Below are 19,877 nucleotides of genomic sequence, written 5' to 3' on the forward strand. Positions count from 1 at the left end.
AGACGTAACAAACGCATGGATAATGATCTCAGCGTCTTTAGTGGACAGAATGGAGCGAATTTTAGCGATATTACGGAGATGAAAGAAGGCCGTTTTAGTAACGCTTTTAATGTGTGCCTCAAAGGAGAGAGTTGGGTGGAAGATAACACCCAGATTCTTTACCGTGTCGCCTTGTTTAATTGTTTGGTTGTCAAATGTCCCACTGGGTGTGAGTTTTCCTTGCCCTTATGTGGGCCTACCGAGGATGTCGTAGTGGTTTGTGCAGCCCTTTGAGACACTAGTGATTTAGGCCTATATAAGTAAACATTGATTGATTGATTGATTGAATATTCGTCCGAAAGCATACATAATCTACAGAGAAGCGTCCGCTTCGAGTATAGAAATAACTATGCCAGCGTATGTGTGTGTGAACGTACAGCTCTGACCTTTAGGCATTGAGTGTATTTATGTGTGTAATATAGTATGTGTGTGACATTAGTGTGCAGAAGTATTTATGTGTGTAATATAGTATGTATGTGACATTAGTGTGCAGAAGAGCTGCGAGATTCTGTACCCTTCAGATGTGTCACCTTGTGGAACAGCGGCTTTGTGTGCATGAGCAGTGAAAAGGACCCCCCGCCGCTGCCTCTGACACTTTCCTCTGTCATTAGTGATCCCACCACGGTCACTGGTGACGGACTAACGATCATGACCGTCGGCTAATTGGATATGATTGGTTGGGAAGGGGGGGGTCAGGTCCTGCAGCAACTGGGCCAGTGAGAATGATGCTTGTGGGAGCAAAATATGAACTTAGAGCTTCAATGTGAGGCAAATTCTAGACCAGGGGTCACCATTGCAGTGCCTGTGGGCACCAGGTCGCCCGTAAGGACCAGATGAGTCGCCCGCTGGCCTGTTCTAAAAATAGCTCAAAGAGCAGCACTTACCAGTGAGCTGCCTCTATTTTTTCAATTTTATTTACTAGCAAGTTGGTCTCGCTTTGCTGGACATTTTTAATTCTAAGAGAGACCAAACTCAAATAGAAATTGAAAATCCAAGAAAATATTTTAAAGACTTGGTCTTCACTTCTCGAAAATAAATTCATTTATTTTTTTACTTTGCTTCTTATAACTTTCAGAAAGACAATTTTATCAAATTGAGTACCAGTTGATCTGCTGTTTCTTTTCTTTTTCTTCTATGTCCCACTCTCCCGTGTGGAGGGGGTCCGGTCCGATGCGGTGGCCATGTACTGCTCGCCTGTGTATCGGCTGGGGACATCTCTGCGCTGCTGATCCGCCTCCGCTTGGGATGGTTTCCTGCTGGCTCCGCTGTGAACGGGACTCTCGCTGCTGTGTTGGATCCGCTTTGGACAGGACTCTCGCGACTGTGTTGGATCCATTATGGATTGAACTTTCACAGTATCATGTTGGACCCGCTCGACATCCATTGCTTTCCTCCTCTCCAAGGTTCTCATAGTCATCATTGTCACCGACGTCCCACTGGGTGTGAGTTTTCCTTGCCCTTATGTGGGCCTACCGAGGATGTCGTGGTGGTCTGTGCAGCCCTTTGAGACACCAGTGATTTAGGGCTATATAAGTAAACATTGATTGATTGATTGAAAATACAACCTTAAAAATTATTTTAGGATTTTTAAACACATATACCTTTTAAATTCCTTCCTCTTCTTTCCTGACAATTTAAGTATATATTTTTTTTATTGTAAAGAATAATAAATACCTTTTAAATTAATTCTTCATTTTAGCTTCTGTTTTTTCGACAAAGAATATTTGTGAAATATTTCCTCAAACTTATTATGATTAAAATTCCTAAAAATTATTCGGGCAAATCTAGAAAATCTTTAGAATCAAATTTAAATCTTATTTCAAAGGCTTTTGAATTTCTTTTAAACATTTTTGTTCTGCAAAATCTAGAAGAAATAATGATTTGTCTTTGTTAGAAATATAGCTTGATCCAATTTGTTATATATTCTAACAAAGTGCAGATTGGATTTTAACCTTTTTAAAACATGTCATCAAAATTCTAAAATGAATCTTAATCAGGAAAAATTACTAATGATGTTCCATATATTATTTTTTAAATTTTTTCAAAAAGATTCGAATTAGTTAGTTTTTCTCTTCTTTTTTGTGGTTGAATTTTGAATTTTAAAGAGTCGAAATTGAAGATAAACTATGTTTCAAAATTGAATTTTCATTTTTTTCCTGTTTTCCCCTCTTTTAAACCGTTCAATTAAGTGTTTTTTCATCATTTATTCTTTACAAAAAACCTTCCGTAAAAGGAAAATAAATGTACGATGGAATACCCTTTTTTTTAATATATATATATATATATATATATACATGTATATATATAGATTTATTTATTAAAGGTAAATTGAGCAAATTTGCTATTTCCGGCCATTTTTTTAATGTGTGTATCAAACTGGTAGCCCTTCGCATTAATCAGTACCCAAGAAGTAGCTCTTGGTTTCAAAAAGGTTGGTGACCCCTGTTCTAGACCTTGTTGACGTCTTGAACGTTTGTGATGTTCTATCCCCAGAAACCAACTCTTCATCTAACCATTGGACCTTGAGAGGGACAAGTGGTGGATGGATGGATGGATGGATGGATTACTTATACTGTACAGTTTTGACTACATCAAAACATCGAGTCCAATACCTTATTGAGCGCTCAGGCCTGTACTACAAAATAAGTTTAAGTTATCTAGGATCTCTTCTTTGCTGTCTGGCAAAACAAATTTAATTAGTAAAACCTTTTAAGGTGTGTTGTTAACAAACCCCAAGAAGCATTGAGCAGGAAAACATGCTGTTAATGTTCAAAAATAAGAAAAGGAAAACACGAACCAGAAACCTGGAAGCAGGAACAGGAGTCAGGATCCAGGGAATAGTTTACAGCATACAACGACACGACAGGACAGGTAGGAACGACAATACTCCAACACAGAGTGGAGGAATAAGCAGGTTTAAATAGCAGCTGGCTGATTGACACCAGGTGTGACCAGGTGCCAATCAGCCGCAACTGAGGGGAAGCAGCACTCAGGGAGACAACCAGGAAATAACCAAAATAAGAGCACTGACAGGAAATGACAGAGGAAAAACCAAAACATAACTAAACTGTCAAGGACAAGCCTGACAAAACCAGGATTTTCTAGTCTTGTAATGAAAATCGTACCAGCAACAGAGCTGTATGTTGTAAAGTATCGTTTGTTTCCAACTCTTTATCCAACAACTGGCCTACGGATTTCTCACACTTTGATTGGGACCAAAACAACCAATCCAAGACCTTGTATGGGACATAGTTTTCTTGGTTTGGTTGTTGTAGCATCCTAATTAATCCCCTTATCCAACCAAAGACCTCCAAGATGCTTTTACTTTAAATAGGACAAAACCAATCAGTCCAACAGCATGTTGGTGGGATGGTCCTCTCTGACTAGGACTTTAATACCAGTCCAAGACTTTGTTGAACACAGATAGACAGACAACATTCACACACTAGGGCCAATTTAGTGTTGCCAATCAACCTATCCCCAGGTGCATGTCTTTGGAAGTGGGAGGAAGCCGGAGTACCCGGAGGGAACCCACGCATTCACGGGGAGAACATGCAAACTCCACACAGAAAGATCCCGAGCCCGGGATTGAACCCAGGACTATGCTCCCGTCCAAAGGCAAAACCCAGTAACTCAATTTTGGTCAAAACTGAGCTGATAATAATTTTGGAGTTCCTAGGTGATATGCTTTACATTAGTGCATGCGATATTATAATTTGTTCCGTAAGTAAGCTGTTACGCGCATGGCAGGACCTAGCAACTAGATACAACATAAAAACCTAGTATCTCAAGGGAGCAATCGAAGCTTCTTTGTCAGTCGCCTTATTGTCTTTAATGAGACATTTGCACGAACCTGATTATGTGATATTATGGCACGAGGGGATATTTGGAAGATTGGCCCAGGACGTTGCAAGCACCTTCATTAAATGTATTGTTCTTGAATCTTCCCCTTGCATACTCTTTTGGGCAGATAACTGTGGAGGTCAAAATAAAAACTGGACGCTGTACACGGCTCTTGCCCAATGTGAAAACGCAGAATGGGGGCCCACCCGAGATTGTGATAAAATATCTGGAGAAAGGGCCCACGTTCATGAGAGCAGATTCAATCCATGGCTCAATCGGCAAGAAAATGAAAGCTTAAGATCATTATCCATGCGTTTGTTACGTCTCGCCTCGACTACTGTAACGTATTATTTTCGGGTCTCCCCATGTCTAGCATTAAAAGATTACAGTTGGTACAAAATGCGGCTGCTAGACTTTTGACAAGAACAAGAAAGTTTGATCACATTACGCCTGTACTGTATATACCTTTATATACATATATACATACATATATACCTGTACTGTATATACCTTTATATACATATATACATACATATATACCTGTACTGGCTCACCTGCACTGGCTTCCTGTGCACTTAAGATGTGACTTTAAGGTTTTACTACTTACGTATAAAATACTACACGGTCTAGCTCCATCCTATCTTGCCGATTGTATTGTACCATATGTCCCGGCAAGAAATCTGCGTTCAAAGGACTCCGGCTTATTAGTGATTCCCAAAGCCCCAAAAAAGTCTGCGGGCTATAGAGCGTTTTCCGTTCGGGCTCCAGTACTCTGGAATGCCCTCCCGGTAACAGTTCGAGATGCTACCTCAGTAGAAGCATTTAAGTCTCACCTTAAAACTCATTTGTATACTCTAGCCTTTAAATAGACCTCCTTTTTAGACCAGTTGATCTGCCGCTTCTTTTCTTTCTCCTATGTCCCCCCCTCCCTTGTGGAGGGGGTCCGGTCCGATGACCATGGATGAAGTACTGGCTGTCCAGAGTCGAGACCCAGGCTGGACCGCTCGTCGGGACCCAGGATGGACCGCTCGCCTGTATCGGTTGGGGACATCTCTACGATGCTGATCCGCCTCCGCTTGAGATGGTCTCCTGTGGACGGGACTCTCGCTGCTGTCTTGGATCCGCTTTGAACTGAACTCTCGCGGCTGTGTTGGATCCACTATGGATTGAACTTTCACAGTATCATGTTAGACCCGCTCGACATCCATTGCTTTCGGTCCCCTAGAGGGGTGGGGGTTGCCCACATCTGAGGTCCTCTCCAAGGTTTCTCATAGTCAGCATTGTCACTGGCGTCCCACTGGATGTGAATTCTCCCTGCCCACTGGGTGTGAGTTTTCCTTGCCCTTTTGTGGGTTCTTCCGAGGATGTTGTAGTCGTAATGATTTGTGCAGCCCTTTGAGACATTTGTGATTTGGGGCTATATAAATAAACATTGATTGATTGATTGAAGAAAACATCTATACGTATGATGACTTTGTAGATCTTTGTAAGACAGCATCAAGACAGATTGGTTTTCCTTTGTTCTCTCAATATCGGCTAGAAGTGAGTTACTAGGTTTTGCCTTTGGACGGGAGTGCTCAGGACCTTCGTATTGTGAGGCAGACGCACCAACCCCTCTGCCACCGTGAAGCCCGGACTCTGAATAAGTACGGTAAAAGGAAGATGGCTTAATGCAGGGGTGCCCATTACGTCGATGGCGATCGACTGGTCGATCTCGGAGGGTGTGTCAGTCGATCTCAAGCCAGGCATTAAAAAATGTACATAAAAATGAGCAATCATCAATCATACCAAGACTTCACTTTCGTCAGTTGTTTGACATTCTCGGCACCCGAGGATCTTGTGAGATGACGCTGGCTGCTGCGAGCTCATATTTAAGAAAAAAATCAGTAACAGGGCGGACGCAGAGAAACACATTTTATTTCTAGAGACTCCGTACCTACTGTCAAAACTCTAAAGACCGACTGCACACTTCCTGTCTTCACCATAAAAGACCTGTTTCATCCTGCCTGTGCTAACAAAATAAGAGTCTCAGAAAGCTAACAAGCTACGGAGTTTGATGCCAATGTATTTCTCCCCCGCCCTCAGCGACCGCTTTCTCACTTGCTTGCCCACCCGCACACTCACTGACGTCACTCACCTGCTGCCAGACATTAAAGGGCCACACACATATGCTACTCTCATAACAAAGTGTTTAAAAAGGAGTATGCAAGTTGGACAAATGAGATGCCAAATCCAACCACTTTCATGTGGTATTGGACAGAAAGGAGGACTTTTTTTTTCCTCCATTTGAAAATGCCACTGTCTAATTCCAATCAATGCAAGTCATCAGAATCAGGTAATACACCAACTTATATTCTTGTCTTCATGAAAGAAAGGAATCTATGTGTGTTAAACATGCTTGTATTATCATTAAACACCATTAACTTGTTAACAAAAATGTCTCTTTCATAAATAAATAAATATAAATTATAAATAGGAATGAGGTAGATCTCCTCGACTTGGTCAATTGAAAAGTAGCTTGCCTGCAGAAAAAGTGTGAGCGTCCCTGGCTTTACTGTATTGACTATTGAGTATTTTATTGATTTTGGGATAAGCAGCAGAAAATGGATGGATGATACTTTTTCGTCACTTATTGTTTGTCTTTGGTACACTAATGTGTATATTTTAGGCCATTGTTTTTTTGTTTTATTTTTGCAAAAATGTATACAGTATATAAATAAATAAATAAATGGGTTGTACTTGTATAGCGCTTTTCTACCTTCAAGGTACTCAAAGCGCTTTGACACTACTTCCACATTTACCCATTCACACACACATTCACACACTGATGGAGGGAGCTGCCATGCAAGGCGCCAACCAGCACCCATCAGGAGCAAGGGTGAAGTGTCTTGCTCAGGACACAACGGACGTGACGAGGTTGGTTCAAGGTAAGATTTGAACCAGTGACCCTCGGGTTGCGCACGGCCACTCTCCCACTGCGCCACGCCGTCCCTAATGAGGACTTATTGTAACGATTTAATGCAAAGGTCTTCAACAGAGGTACTGAAGGTGAAATGTTTGGTTCATTAAAGTTAAAGTACCAATGATTTTCACAAACACACGAGGTGTGGTGAAATTATTCTCTGCATTTGACCCCCTGGGAGGTGAGGGGAGCAGTGGGCAGCAGCGGCGGCAGCGCCCGTGAATAATTTTTGGTGATTTAACCCTTAATTCCTACTATTTTTATATCTATTTTTATTTTTCTTAATTCCTACTATTTTCTTAATTCCTACTATTTTTATATCTATTTTTATATTGCTATTTTTATCTTTGGTATGAAAATTATTAAGTAACAACATTTATTAGTATTTTTTGGTTCTTTGTTGTTGCTATTTTTGTATTAGTATCAGTAGAAGCATTTAAGTCTCATCTTAAAACTCATCTGTATACTCTAGCCTTTAAATAGACCTCCTTTTTAGACCAGTTGATCTGCCGCTTCTTTTCTTTCTCCTATGTCCCCCCCTCCCTTGTGGAGGGGGTCCGGTCCGATGACCATGGATGAAGTACTGACTGTCCAGAGTCGAGACCCAGGATGGACCGCTCGTCGGGACCCAGGATGGACCGCTCGCCTGTATCGGTTGGGGACATACATCTCTACGCTGCTGATCCGCTTGAGATGGTTTCCTGTGGACGGGACTCTCACTGCTGTCTTGGAGCCACTATGGATTGAACTTTCACAGTATCATGTTAGACCCGCTCGACATCCATTGCTTTCGGTCCCCTAGAGGGGGGGGGTTGCCCACATCTGAGGTCCTCTCCAAGGTTTCTCATAGTCAGCATTGTCACTGGCGTCCCACTGGATGTGAATTCTCCCTGCGAGTTTTCCTTGCCCTTTTGTGGGTTCTTCCGAGGATGTTGTAGTCGTAATGATTTGTGCAGTCCTTTGAGACATTTGTCATTTGGGGCTATATAAATAAACATTGATTGATTGATTGATTGTATTATGACAATTTATTATTGGATCATGTTGTACTGCATTTTAATCGTTTGTTCTGTGGTTGTGTGATGTTTTTTGCCTGTACCCCAGGAAGAATAGTCTCCACTGCGGTGTAGACTAATGGGGATCCTTAATAAAGTAAATAAACTAAACTAAACTTAATGCCACTAGAATTGCAATTTTCCCAAAATGTCAGATGCATAATGGAAGGAATGGAAAAAAAAGTAGGGATTTGAGTTTAATTAGATTGTCGTGCCAATTTAGCCAACTCAGACTTGTCTGCTGCTAATTGATTCATCGGCAGGGAATGCAGCTCTCTCACTTTGGCAAATTCTGCAGACAAAATTTGAAAAAGCTGTTTTATTAGCTGGGTCTGCAAATTATACCACTTTTTTTTTTTTTAACCTAATGTTTGGTAGAAAATTTGCAAGACCAGCGCGCTGCGGGCATAAAAAGTCAAATGTGTCTGGGATCATTCATTTATTTACTCTGCGAGGCTCAAGTAACTCTCCCGCACATATTTTGGTATTCATAACAGGAAGGACTTGCCTCCGTTCACCGAGCATATTTCTTTGACAGCTGTTTTCTCAGCAATTGTTCGAGTCCTTTTTGGAATTTCACCCAGCTTTTTAGTCCACACCGAACAAAAAGGGGAGCAAAACGGAAGATTTTCATTCTAGAAATTTCAAACATTCTTTGTCTTTGGCTGGAATGAAAATATTCACACATGAACTTCTTTTTGATGCCTGTCATTGTATCAATCAATCAATCAATGTTTATTTATATAGCCCCAAATCACAAATGTCTCAAAGGACTGCACAAATCATTACGACTACAACATCCTCGGAAGAACCCACAAAAGGGCAAGGAAAACTCACACCCAGTGGGCAGGGAGAATTCACATCCAGTGGGACGCCAGTGACAATGCTGACTATGAGAAACCTTGGAGAGGACCTCAGATGTGGGCAATCCCCCCCCCCCTCTAGGGGACCGAAAGCAATGGATGTCGAGCGGGTCTAACATGATACTGTGAAAGTTCAATCCATAGTGGCTCCAAGACAGCAGTGGAAAAAAAGTGTGTTGCAGTGACGAGATTGCATTGTGCATGTGTACCACTTCTAGACTACTCACTTGAGTGGAACACACACACATGGAAGCACAGCTGGCCTAACCATTAATGTACTCAAACACACACACAGAGTCCAGACATTATTAAGGTTCATTGTGTCAAAATTCGAGGCCACAATGGAACCAGAACCTAAGCTAGTATATTTCTGGAGGAAAGTACAACTCCGCCTGATTGATTAAAGCGTTTTCTCTCCACTTCTGCCACAGCTATAAATAAATAAATAAATGGGTTGTACTTGTATAGCGCTTTTCTACCTTCAAGGTACTCGATTACTGTAACGTATTATTTTCGGGTCTCCCCATGTCTAGCATTAAAAGATTACAGTTGGTACAAAATGCGGCTGCTAGACTTTTGACAAGAACAAGAAAGTTTGATCACATTACGCCTGTACTGTATATACCATCCATCCATCCATCCATCATCTTCCGCTTATCCGAGGTCGGGTCGCGGGGGCAGCAGCCTAAGCAGGGAAGCCCAGACTTCCCTCTCCCCAGCCACTTCGTCTAGCTCTTCCCGGGGGATCCCGAGGCGTTCCCAGGCCAGCCGGGAGACATAGTCTTCCCAACGTGTCCTGGGTCTTCCCCGTGGCCTCCTACCGGTTGGACGTGCCCTAAACACCTCCCTAGGGAGGCGTTCGGGTGGCATCCTGACCAGATGCCCGAACCACCTCATCTGGCTCCTCTCCATGTGGAGGAGCAGCGGCTTTACTTTGAGTTCCTCCCGGATGGCAGAGCTTCTCACCCTATCTCTAAGGGAGAGACCCAAACTCATTTCGGCCGCTTGTACCCGTGATCTTATCCTTTCGGTCATGACCCAAAGCTCATGACCATAGGTGAGGATGGGAACGTAGATCGACCGGTAAATTGAGAGCTTTGCCTTCCGGCTCAGCTCCTTCTTCACCACAACGGATCGATACAACGTCCGCATTACTGAAGACGCCGCACCGATCCGCCTGTCGATCTCACGATCCACTCTTCCCCCACTCGTGAACAAGACTCCTAGGTACTTGAACTCCTCCACTTGGGGCAGGGTCTCCTCCCCAACCCGGAGATGGCACTCCACCCTTTTCCGGGCGAGAACCATGGACTCGGACTTGGAGGTGCTGATTCTCATTCCGGTCGCTTCACACTCGGCTGCGAACCGATCCAGTGAGAGCTGAAGATCCCGGCCAGATGAAGCCATCAGGACTACATCATCTGCAAAAAGCAGAGACCTAATCCCGTGGCCACCAAACCGGAACCCCTCAACGCCTTGACTGCGCCTAGAAATTCTGTCCATAAAAGTTATGAACAGAATCGGTGACAAAGGACAGCCTTGGCGGAGTCCAACCTTCACTGGAAACGTGTCCGACTTACTGCCAGCAATGCGGACCAAGCTCTGACACTGATCATACAGGGAGCGGACTGCCACAATAAGACATTCCGATACCCCATACTCTCTGAGCACTCCCCACAGGACTTCCCGAGGGACACGGTCGAATGCCTTCTCCAAGTCCACAAAGCACATGTAGACTGGTTGGGCAAACTCCCATGCACCCTCAAGAACCCTGCCGAGAGTATAGAGCTGGTCCACAGTTCCACGACCAGGACGAAAACCACACTGTTCCTCCTGAATCCGAGGTTCGACTATCCGGCGAAGCCTCCTCTCCAGTACACCTGAATAAACCTTACCGGGAAGGCTGAGGAGTGTGATCCCACGATAGTTGGAACACACCCTCCGGTCCCCCTTCTTAAAGAGAGGGACCACCACCCCGGTCTGCCAATCCAGAGGTACCGCCCCCGATGTCCACGCGATGCTGCAGAGTCTTGTCAACCAAGACAGCCCCACAGCATCCAGAGCCTTAAGGAACTCCGGGCGGATCTCGTCCACCCCTGGGGCCTTGCCGCCGAGGAGCTTTTTAACTACCTCAGCGACCTCAGCCCCAGAAATAGGAGAGTCCACTACAGATTCCCCAGGCACCGCTTCCTCAAAGAAAGACGTGTTGGTGGGATTGAGGAGGTCTTCGAAGTATTCCCTCCACCGATCCACAACATCCGCAGTCGAAGTCAGCAGAACACCATCCGCACCATACACGGTGTTGATAGTGCACTGCTTCCCCTTCCTGAGGCGCCGGATGGTGGTCCAGAATCGCTTCGAAGCCGTCCGGAAGTCGTTTTCCATGGCTTCCCCGAACTCTTCCCATGTCCGAGTTTTTGCCTCCGCGACCGCTAAAGCTGCACACCGCTTGGCCCGTCGGTACCCGTCCACTGCCTCCGGAGTCCTATGAGCCAAAAGAACCCGATAGGACTCCTTCTTCAGCTTGACGGCATCCCTCACTGCTGGTGTCCACCAACGGGTTCTGGGATTACCGCCACGACAGGCACCAACAACCTTGCGGCCACAGCTCCAATCAGCCGCCTCGACAATAGAGGTTCGGAACATGGTCCACTCGGACTCAATGTCCAGCACCTCCCTCGTGACATGTTCAAAGTTCTCCCGGAGGTGTGAATTGAAACTCTCTCTGACAGGAGACTCTGCCAGACGTTCCCAGCAGACCCTCACAATGCGCTTGGGCCTGCCAGGTCTGTCCGGCATCCTCCCCCACCATCGCAGCCAACTCACCACCAGGTGGTGATCGGTAGAAAGCTCCGCCCCTCTCTTCACCCGAGTGTCCAAAACATGAGGCCGCAAATCCGATGACACAACTACAAAGTCGATCATGGAACTGCGGCCTAGGGTGTCCTGGTGCCAAGTGCACATATGGACACCCTTATGTTTATGTTGTTACTGTATATACCTTTATATACATATATACATACATATATACCTGTACTGTATATACCTTTATATACATATATACATACATATATACCTGTACTGTATATACCTTTATATACATATATACATACATATATACCTATACTGGCTCACCTGCACTGGCTTCCTGTGCACTTAAGATGTGACTTTAAGGTTTTACTACTTACGTATAAAATACTACACGGTCTAGCTCCATCCTATCTTGCCGATTGTATTGTACCATATGTCCCGGCAAGAAATCTGCGTTCAAAAGACTCCGGCTTATTAGTGATTCCTAGAGCTCAAAAAAAGTCTGCGGGCTATAGAGCGTTTTCCGTTCGGGCTCCAGTACTCTGGAATGCCCTCCCGGTAACAGTTCGAGATGCTACCTCAGTAGAAGCATTTAAGTCTCACCTTAAAACTCATCTCTATACTCTAGCCTTTAAATAGACCTCCTTTTTAGACCAGTTGATCTGCCGCTTCTTTTCTTTCTCCTATGTCCCCCCCTCCCTTGTGGAGGGGGTCCGGTCCGATGACCATGGATGAAGTACTGACTGTCCAGAGTCGAGACCCAGGATGGACCGCTCGTCAGGACCCAGGATGGACCGCTCGCCTGTATCGGTTGGGGACATCTCTACGCTGCTGATCCGCTTGAGATGGTTTCCTGTGGACGGGACTCTCGCTGCTGTCTTGGAGCCACTATGGATTGAACTTTCACAGTATCATGTTAGACCCGCTCGACATCCATTGCTTTCGGTCCCCTAGAGGGGGGGGGTTGCCCACATCTGAGGTCCTCTCCAAGGTTTCTCATAGTCAGCATTGTCACTGGCGTCCCACTGGATGTGAATTCTCCCTGCCCACTGGGTGTGAGTTTTCCTTGCCCTTTTGTGGGTTCTTCCGAGGATGTTGTAGTCGTAATGATTTGTGCAGTCCTTTGAGACATTTGTGATTTGGGGCTATATAAATAAACATTGATTGATTGATTGATACTCAAAGCGCTTTGACACTACTTCCACATTCACACACACATTCACACACTGATGGAGGGAGCTGCCATGCAAGGCGCCAACCAGCACCCATCAGGAGCAAGGGTGAAGTGTCTTGCTCAGGACACGACGGACGTGACGAGGTTGGTACTAGGTGGGATTTGAACCAGGGACCCTCGGGTTGCGCACGGCCACTCTACCACTGCGCCACGCCGTCGGTGGGTAGTAACGCGCTACATTTACTCCGTTACATTTACTTGAGTAACTTTTGGGATAAATTGTACTTCTACGAGTAGTTTTTATGCAACATACTTTTACTTTTACTTGAGTATATTTATAGAGAAGAAACGCTACTTTTACTCCGTTCCATTTATCTACATCAGTGGTTCCCAAAGTAGGCACACTTTTGGGAACCACGATCACAATCATGTTTTCCAACCAGACAAGCTCCCGTTTTTAAGCTGAACCTTTTTAGCACATTCACCCTTTTTGTGTTTTCAATTTATTTTACACCACTTGTTAAATTATTAATGTGTTAATTTTTAACATGTTAGACCTGCTCGACATCCATTGCTTTCCTCCTCTCCAAGGTTCTCATAGTCATCATTGTCACCGACGTCCCACTGGGTGTGAGTTTTCCTTGCCCTTATGTGGGCCTACCGAGGATGTCGTAGTGGTTTGTGCAGCCCTTTGAGACACTCGTGATTTAGGGCTATATAAGTAAACATTGATTGATTGATTGATTTTTCTGTGGAGGTCATCAGTCCCGCTACACGATTAGTCATTATTGGGTTCCCATTTAGGTACTTTTTACATATTTGACCCAACTCTGGTCAACTTATTTACATTATAAGTTATTTCACTGTCAGCATTTTATTTTGAACTCATTCAATCAATCAATCAATCAATGTTTATTTATATAGCCCCAAATCACAAATGTCTCAAAGGACTGCACAAATCATTACGACTACAACATCCTCGGAAGAACCCACAAAAGGGCAAGGAAAACTCACACCCAGTGGGCAGGGAGAATTCACATCCAGTGGGACGCCAGTGACAATGCTGACTATGAGAAACCTTGGAGAGGACCTCAGATGTGGGCAACCCCCCCCCCTCTAGGGGACCGAAAGCAATGGATGTCGAGCGGGTCTAACATGATACTGTGAAAGTTCAATCCATAGTGGCTCCAACACAGCCGCGAGAGTTCAGTTCAAGCGGATCCAAGACAGCAGCGAGAGTCCCGTCCACAGGAAACCATCTCAAGCGGAGGCGTATCAGCAGCGTAGAGATGTCCCCAACCGATACAGGCGAGCGGTCCATCCTGGGTCCCGACGAGCGGTCCATCCTGGGTCTCGACTCTGGACAGCCAGTGCTTAATCCATGGTCATCGGACCGGACCCCCTCCACAAGGGAGGGGGGACATTGGAGAAAGAAAAGAAGCGGCAGATCAACTGGTCTAAAAAGGAGGTCTATTTAAAGGCTAGAGTATACAGATGAGTTTTAAGGTGAGACTTAAATGCTTCTACTGAGGTGGCATCTCGAACTGTTACCGGGAGGGCATTCCAGAGTACTGGAGCCCGAAATGAAAACGCTCTATAGCCCGCAGACTTTTTTTGGGCTTTAGGAATCACTAATAAGCCGGAGTCTTTTGAACGCAGATTTCTTGCCGGGACATACGGTACAATACAATCGGCAAGATAGGATGGAGCTAGACCGTGTAGTATTTTATACGTAAGTAGTAAAACCTTAAAGTCACATCTTAAGTGCACAGGAAGCCAGTGCAGGTGAGCCAGTACAGGTATATATGTATGTATATATGTATATAAAGGTATATACAGTACAGGTATATATGTATGTATATATGTATATAAAGGTATATACAGTACAGGTATATATGTATGTATATATGTATATAAAGGTATATACAGTATAGGTATATATGTATGTATATATGTATATAAAGGTATATACAGTACAGGCGTAATGTGATCAAACTTTCTTGTTCTTGTCAAAAGTCTAGCAGCCGCATTTTGTACCAACTGTAATCTTTTAATGCTAGACATGGGGAGACCCGAAAATAATACGTTACAGTAATCGAGACGAGACGTAACAAACGCATGAATAATGATCTCAGCGTCTTTAGTGGACAAAATGGAGCGAATTTTAGCGATATTACTGTATAAAACTGTATAAAACTGGGTTGTTTTATACAGTACATTCATATCTAAGGATCCACATCAGTGTACATGCAGTGCTACTGAAAATCCTCTTTTGTACCCTCAAAGTACGTGGACATGACCATCTTTGTCATTGCACACTTTTATTATTGAGCGGACTTTTATTATTGAGCGGACTTGATCTTTCCACCTGGGGGCGGTGGAAAGATCTGGGGGGGCGGTGAGGAAGAAGGGGGCGGTAGGGGGGCGGCAGTCCGAAGTCGAGGTCAGAAGTTCGAACGTTTGTTTGACGATTTGTACACAACACGTGCAGCAGGACGAGTCAGTGGACGACGCATCAGGGTCCGGTTACCACACGCCGCTCTGGCCCAGTCAGATCCGACAGCATAGACTACAAAAGCAAAAGCTCAGGTTTGTAATTTCAAGCTCGTAATGTTCAGAATTTTATCTTACAATAAAAAAACGCACACTGGCGGTCAACATCATCTTGAGTTCGAGTCAACATGAAATTGGGGACTCGCCGTGTTGTGTTGTGATGAGCTGGTTAGGGTGGTGCATTCACTGATATATATTGTTACCAATGTATATGACTTTGTACCTGTGTGTGCATGTGTGTGTGTGTGTGTGTGCGTGTGTGTGTGTGTGTGCGTGTGTGTGTGTTCGCGCGTGTGTCATTGTGTGGGTGGCGAGGGTGGCGTGCCTTAGATCACGACCGCCACCATTTTCTGTGAATAAATGGAAGAAAATACATAGCTCTGTTGGTAGAGTGGCCGTGCCAGCAACTTGAGGGTTGCAGGTTCGATTCCCGCTTCTGCCAACCTAGTCACTGCCGTTGTGTCCTTGGGCAAGACACTTTACCCACCTGCTCCCAGTGCCACCCACACTGGTTTAAATGTAACTTAAATATTTGGGTTTCACTATGTAAAGCGCTTTGAGTCACTTGAGAAAAGCGCTATATAAATACAATTCACTTCACTTCACAAAGTGAATGTTGTCATTTTTGTCTTTAAGTAGGCCTATTTATGAAATGCGATAGGAATTCACTGGGGAGCCAAGGGGGCGCCAGCCTGCAAAAGTTTGGGAACCATTGATCTACATTCAGCTCGCTACTTTTTTTTAATTGATCTATTAATGTTTGTTTTGGTTAATGACAGAGCTTCAAAGTAGGAACTAGGCATGCCTGCTTTTCACCAATCACATGCAGTCACTGGTGACGTTGGACCAATCAAACAGAGCCAGTCGGTCACATGACCCGACTTAAACAAGTTGAAAAACGTATTCGGTTGTTACCATTTAGTGGTCGATTGTACGGATTATGTACTGTACTGTGCAATCTACTAATAAAAGTTTCAATCAATCAATCAAAAGTGTAAAGGAAAAAAGACACTTTTTATTTCAACCGTACTTCCCGTCAAAAGCCTAAAGACTGATCGCCCAGTTCCTGTCTTCACAATAAAAGCGCCGCTCCATCGCGCCTGCGCTAACAAAATAAGAGTCTCCGAAAGCCAGCGCAAACAAGCTAGCAAGCTACGGAGTTTGCCGCCAATGTATTTCTTGTAAAGTGTATAAAAACTAATATGGAAGCTGGACAGAAAAGATTAAAAAAAACACCGACTTTCATGTGGTATTAGAAAAAAGGAACTTTTTTCTCCTCCATTTGAAAACGTGGACGTCTGATTCCAATCAATGCAAGTCATCAGAATCAGGTAATACACCAACTTATATTCTTGTCTTCATGAAAGATAGGAATCTATATGTTAAACATGCATGTATGTTCATTAAAACACCTTCAACATATGAACAAAAACGGCAAAATAAATAAATATAAATTATATACTGTATATATATATATACATATATATATATATGATATGTGTGTGTATAAATGATATGTGTGTGTATGTATATATATATATATGAGGTAGATCACCTCGACTTGTCATTTACTAAGTAATTGATAAACGTTGAAAAACTTCTTGGGGTGTTACCATTTAGTGGTCAATTGTAGGGAATATGTACTGTACTGTGCAATCTATTTTCTCCCCCATTTGAAAACGTGGACGTCTGATTCCAATCAATGCAAGTCATCAGAATCAGGTAATACACCAACTTATATCCTTGTCTTCATGAAAGATAGGAATCTATATGTTAAACATGCTTGTATGTTCATTAAAACACCTTCAACATATGAACAAAAACGGCAAAATAAATAAATATAAATTATATACTGTATATATATGTATGTATGTATGTATATATATATATATATGATATGTGTGTGTATAAATGATATGTGTGTGTATGTATATATGAGGTAGATCACCTCGACTTGGTCATTTATTAAGTAATTGATAAACGTTGAAAAACTTATTGGGGTGTTACCATTTAGTGGTCAATTGTACGGAATATGTACTGTACTGTGCAATCTACTAATACAAGTTTTAATCAATCAATCAATCAATCAATCAATCAATCAATCAATCAATCAATCAATCAATCAAATCAATGATTTTATTTTAATGTACTATTATTTAATATATATTATTGTTTTAGTTGCTTTAGAGATATTCCTGGCTGTGAATTTGCTCATTGCTATTTTTATGTTTTTGTGCATTACTTGTTGCCGTAATTATTAAACAAACAGGTTACTCATCAGTTACTCAGTACTTGAGTAGTTTTTTCACAACATACTTTTTACTTTTACTCAAATAAATATTTGGGTGACTACTCCTTACTTTTACTTGAGTAATAAATCTCTAAAGTAACAGTACTCTTACTTGAGTACAATTTCTGGCCACTCTACCCACCTCTGGCAAGGATACAACAGACATATTGGACAAAGCTGAAGGGCTGCATATTAAGAGTGAGAGACCGCTGGGGAATTTTTTTTTCACCCTCTGTCGGCACCAGAAGGCATGCAGATGTCGTCAAACCAAGCACAGGGCCAAGCCACAGGAGTAATTAAAGCATAATAGCCAAGCAGAGGTGTAATAAAAGGGGATACCTGCTCCATCCAGAGAGTGAAAGAGCGCTGGTAGGAGTCTTTCTTCTCCAGGTGCAGGTAGGTGTTGAAGAGGATGAGGTAAATGTAGCGCTCCAGGTACTGCAAGCTCTGCAGAAGAAGTTGATGGCACTCTTTCTCCGACTTGCCACTTTTGATCTAAGGAAGAAGGAAAAAGCGGATTTCTGTTAGCTAAGGGTATTATACTGCAGTGCTGTACCTTTCAGGAACGTTAGAAGCGTCAAGGAAGGGCATTAGGGAAGTGGGGAAAAAAATCGATTCGAATACAAATCAAATATGTTGTGCGATTCAGAACCGATTCTCATTTTTTTAAAATCCATCCATCCATCCATCCATCATCTTCCGCTTATCCGAGGTCGGGTCGCGGGGGCAACAGCCTAAGCAGGGAAACCCAGACTTCCCTCTCCCCAGCCACTTCGTCTAGCTCTTCCCGGGGGATCCCGAGGCGTTCCCAGGCCAGCCGGGAGACATAGTCTTCCCAACGTGTCCTGGGTCTTCCCCGTGGCCTCCTACCGGTTGGACGTGCCCTAAACACCTCCCTAGGGAGGCGTTCGGGTGGCATCCTGACCAGATGCCCGAACCACCTCATCTGGCTCCTCTCGATGTGAAGGAGCAGCGGCTTTACTTTGAGTTCCTCCCGGATGGCAGAGCTTCTCACCCTATCTCTAAGGGAGAGACCCAAACTCATTTCGGCCGCTTGTACCCGTGATCTTATCCTTTCGGTCATGACCCAAAGCTCATGACCATAGGTGAGGATGGGAACGTAGATCGATCGGTAAATTGAGAGCTTTGCCTTCCGGCTCAGCTCCTTCTTCACCACAACGGATCGATACAACGTCCGCATTACTGAAGACGCCGCACCGATCCGCCTGTCGATCTCACGATCCACTCTTCCCCCACTCATGAACAAGACTCCTAGGTACTTGAACTCCTCCACTTGGGGCAGGGTCTCCTCCCCAACCCGGACACAGTCGCCACCTCATCGCAGTGGGGCACCTTTTGGATCCCAAATAAATCCAGGCTCGGGATCTTTCTGTGTGGAGTTTGCATGTTCTCCCCGTGAATGCGTGGGTTCCCTCCGGGTACTCCGGCTTCCTCCCACTTCCAAAGACATGCACCTGGGGATAGGTTGATTGGCAACACTAAATTGGCCCTAGTGTGTGAATGTTGTCTGTCTATCTGTGTTGGCCCTGCGATGAGATGGCGACTTGTCCAGGGTGTACCCTGCCTTCCGCCCATTTTCTACCGCTTATTCCCTTTCGGGGTCGCGGGGGGCGCTCGCGCCTATCTCAGCTACAATCGGGCGGAAGGCAGGGTACACCCTGGACAAGTCGCCACCTCATCGCAGTGGATCCCAAATATATTTAGTGGTATTTTATTTATCTTTTCACTGTCATTACTCAAAAATAATAAAGAATTAAAATCAATGGTGTCCAGCATTATTGATCTTTTAGGGCTCTAATTACTAAATACTGCATATTTCTGTATCAATCAATCAATCAATCAATGTTTACTTATATAGCCCTAAGTCACTAGTGTCTCAAAGGGCTGCACAAACCACTACGACATCCTCGGTAGGCCCACATAAGGGCAAGGAAAACTCACACCCAGTGGGACGTCGGTGACAATGATGACTATGAGAACCTTGGAGAGGAGGAAAGCAATGGATGTCGAGCGGGTCTAACATGATACTGTGAAAGTTCAATCCATAATGGATCCAACACAGTCGCGAGAGTCCAGTCCAAAGCGGATCCAACACAGCAGCGAGAGTCCCGTTCACAGTGGAGCCAGCAGGAAACCATCCCAAGCGGAGGCGGATCAGCATCGCAGAGATGTCCCCAGCCGATACACAGGCGAGCAGTACATGGCCACCGGATCGGACCGGACCCCCTCCACAAGGGAGGAGGGGACATAGGAGAAAAAGAAAAGA

The 19,877-nt window shown here is 44.2% G+C and overlaps 1 protein-coding gene across 3 annotated transcripts in view; it reads right to left on the bottom strand.

The window, feature by feature from the left end:
- The window catches only part of pald1a (phosphatase domain containing paladin 1a), a 400,383-nt gene that overhangs the window by 31,430 nt on the left and 349,076 nt on the right, over window positions 1-19,877 (bottom strand). For all 3 annotated transcript variants that reach the window (XM_061909782.1, XM_061909781.1, XM_061909780.1), the window contains exon 19: window positions 17,930-18,085. In XM_061909782.1, the coding sequence (XP_061765766.1) occupies window positions 17,930-18,085 (156 nt within the window). The remainder of the gene's footprint in view (window positions 1-17,929; window positions 18,086-19,877) is intronic.

The sequence above is a fragment of the Nerophis ophidion genome, linkage group LG08, assembly GCF_033978795.1.
Source record: "Nerophis ophidion isolate RoL-2023_Sa linkage group LG08, RoL_Noph_v1.0, whole genome shotgun sequence".
NCBI classification, from domain to species: Eukaryota; Metazoa; Chordata; class Actinopteri; order Syngnathiformes; family Syngnathidae; genus Nerophis; species Nerophis ophidion.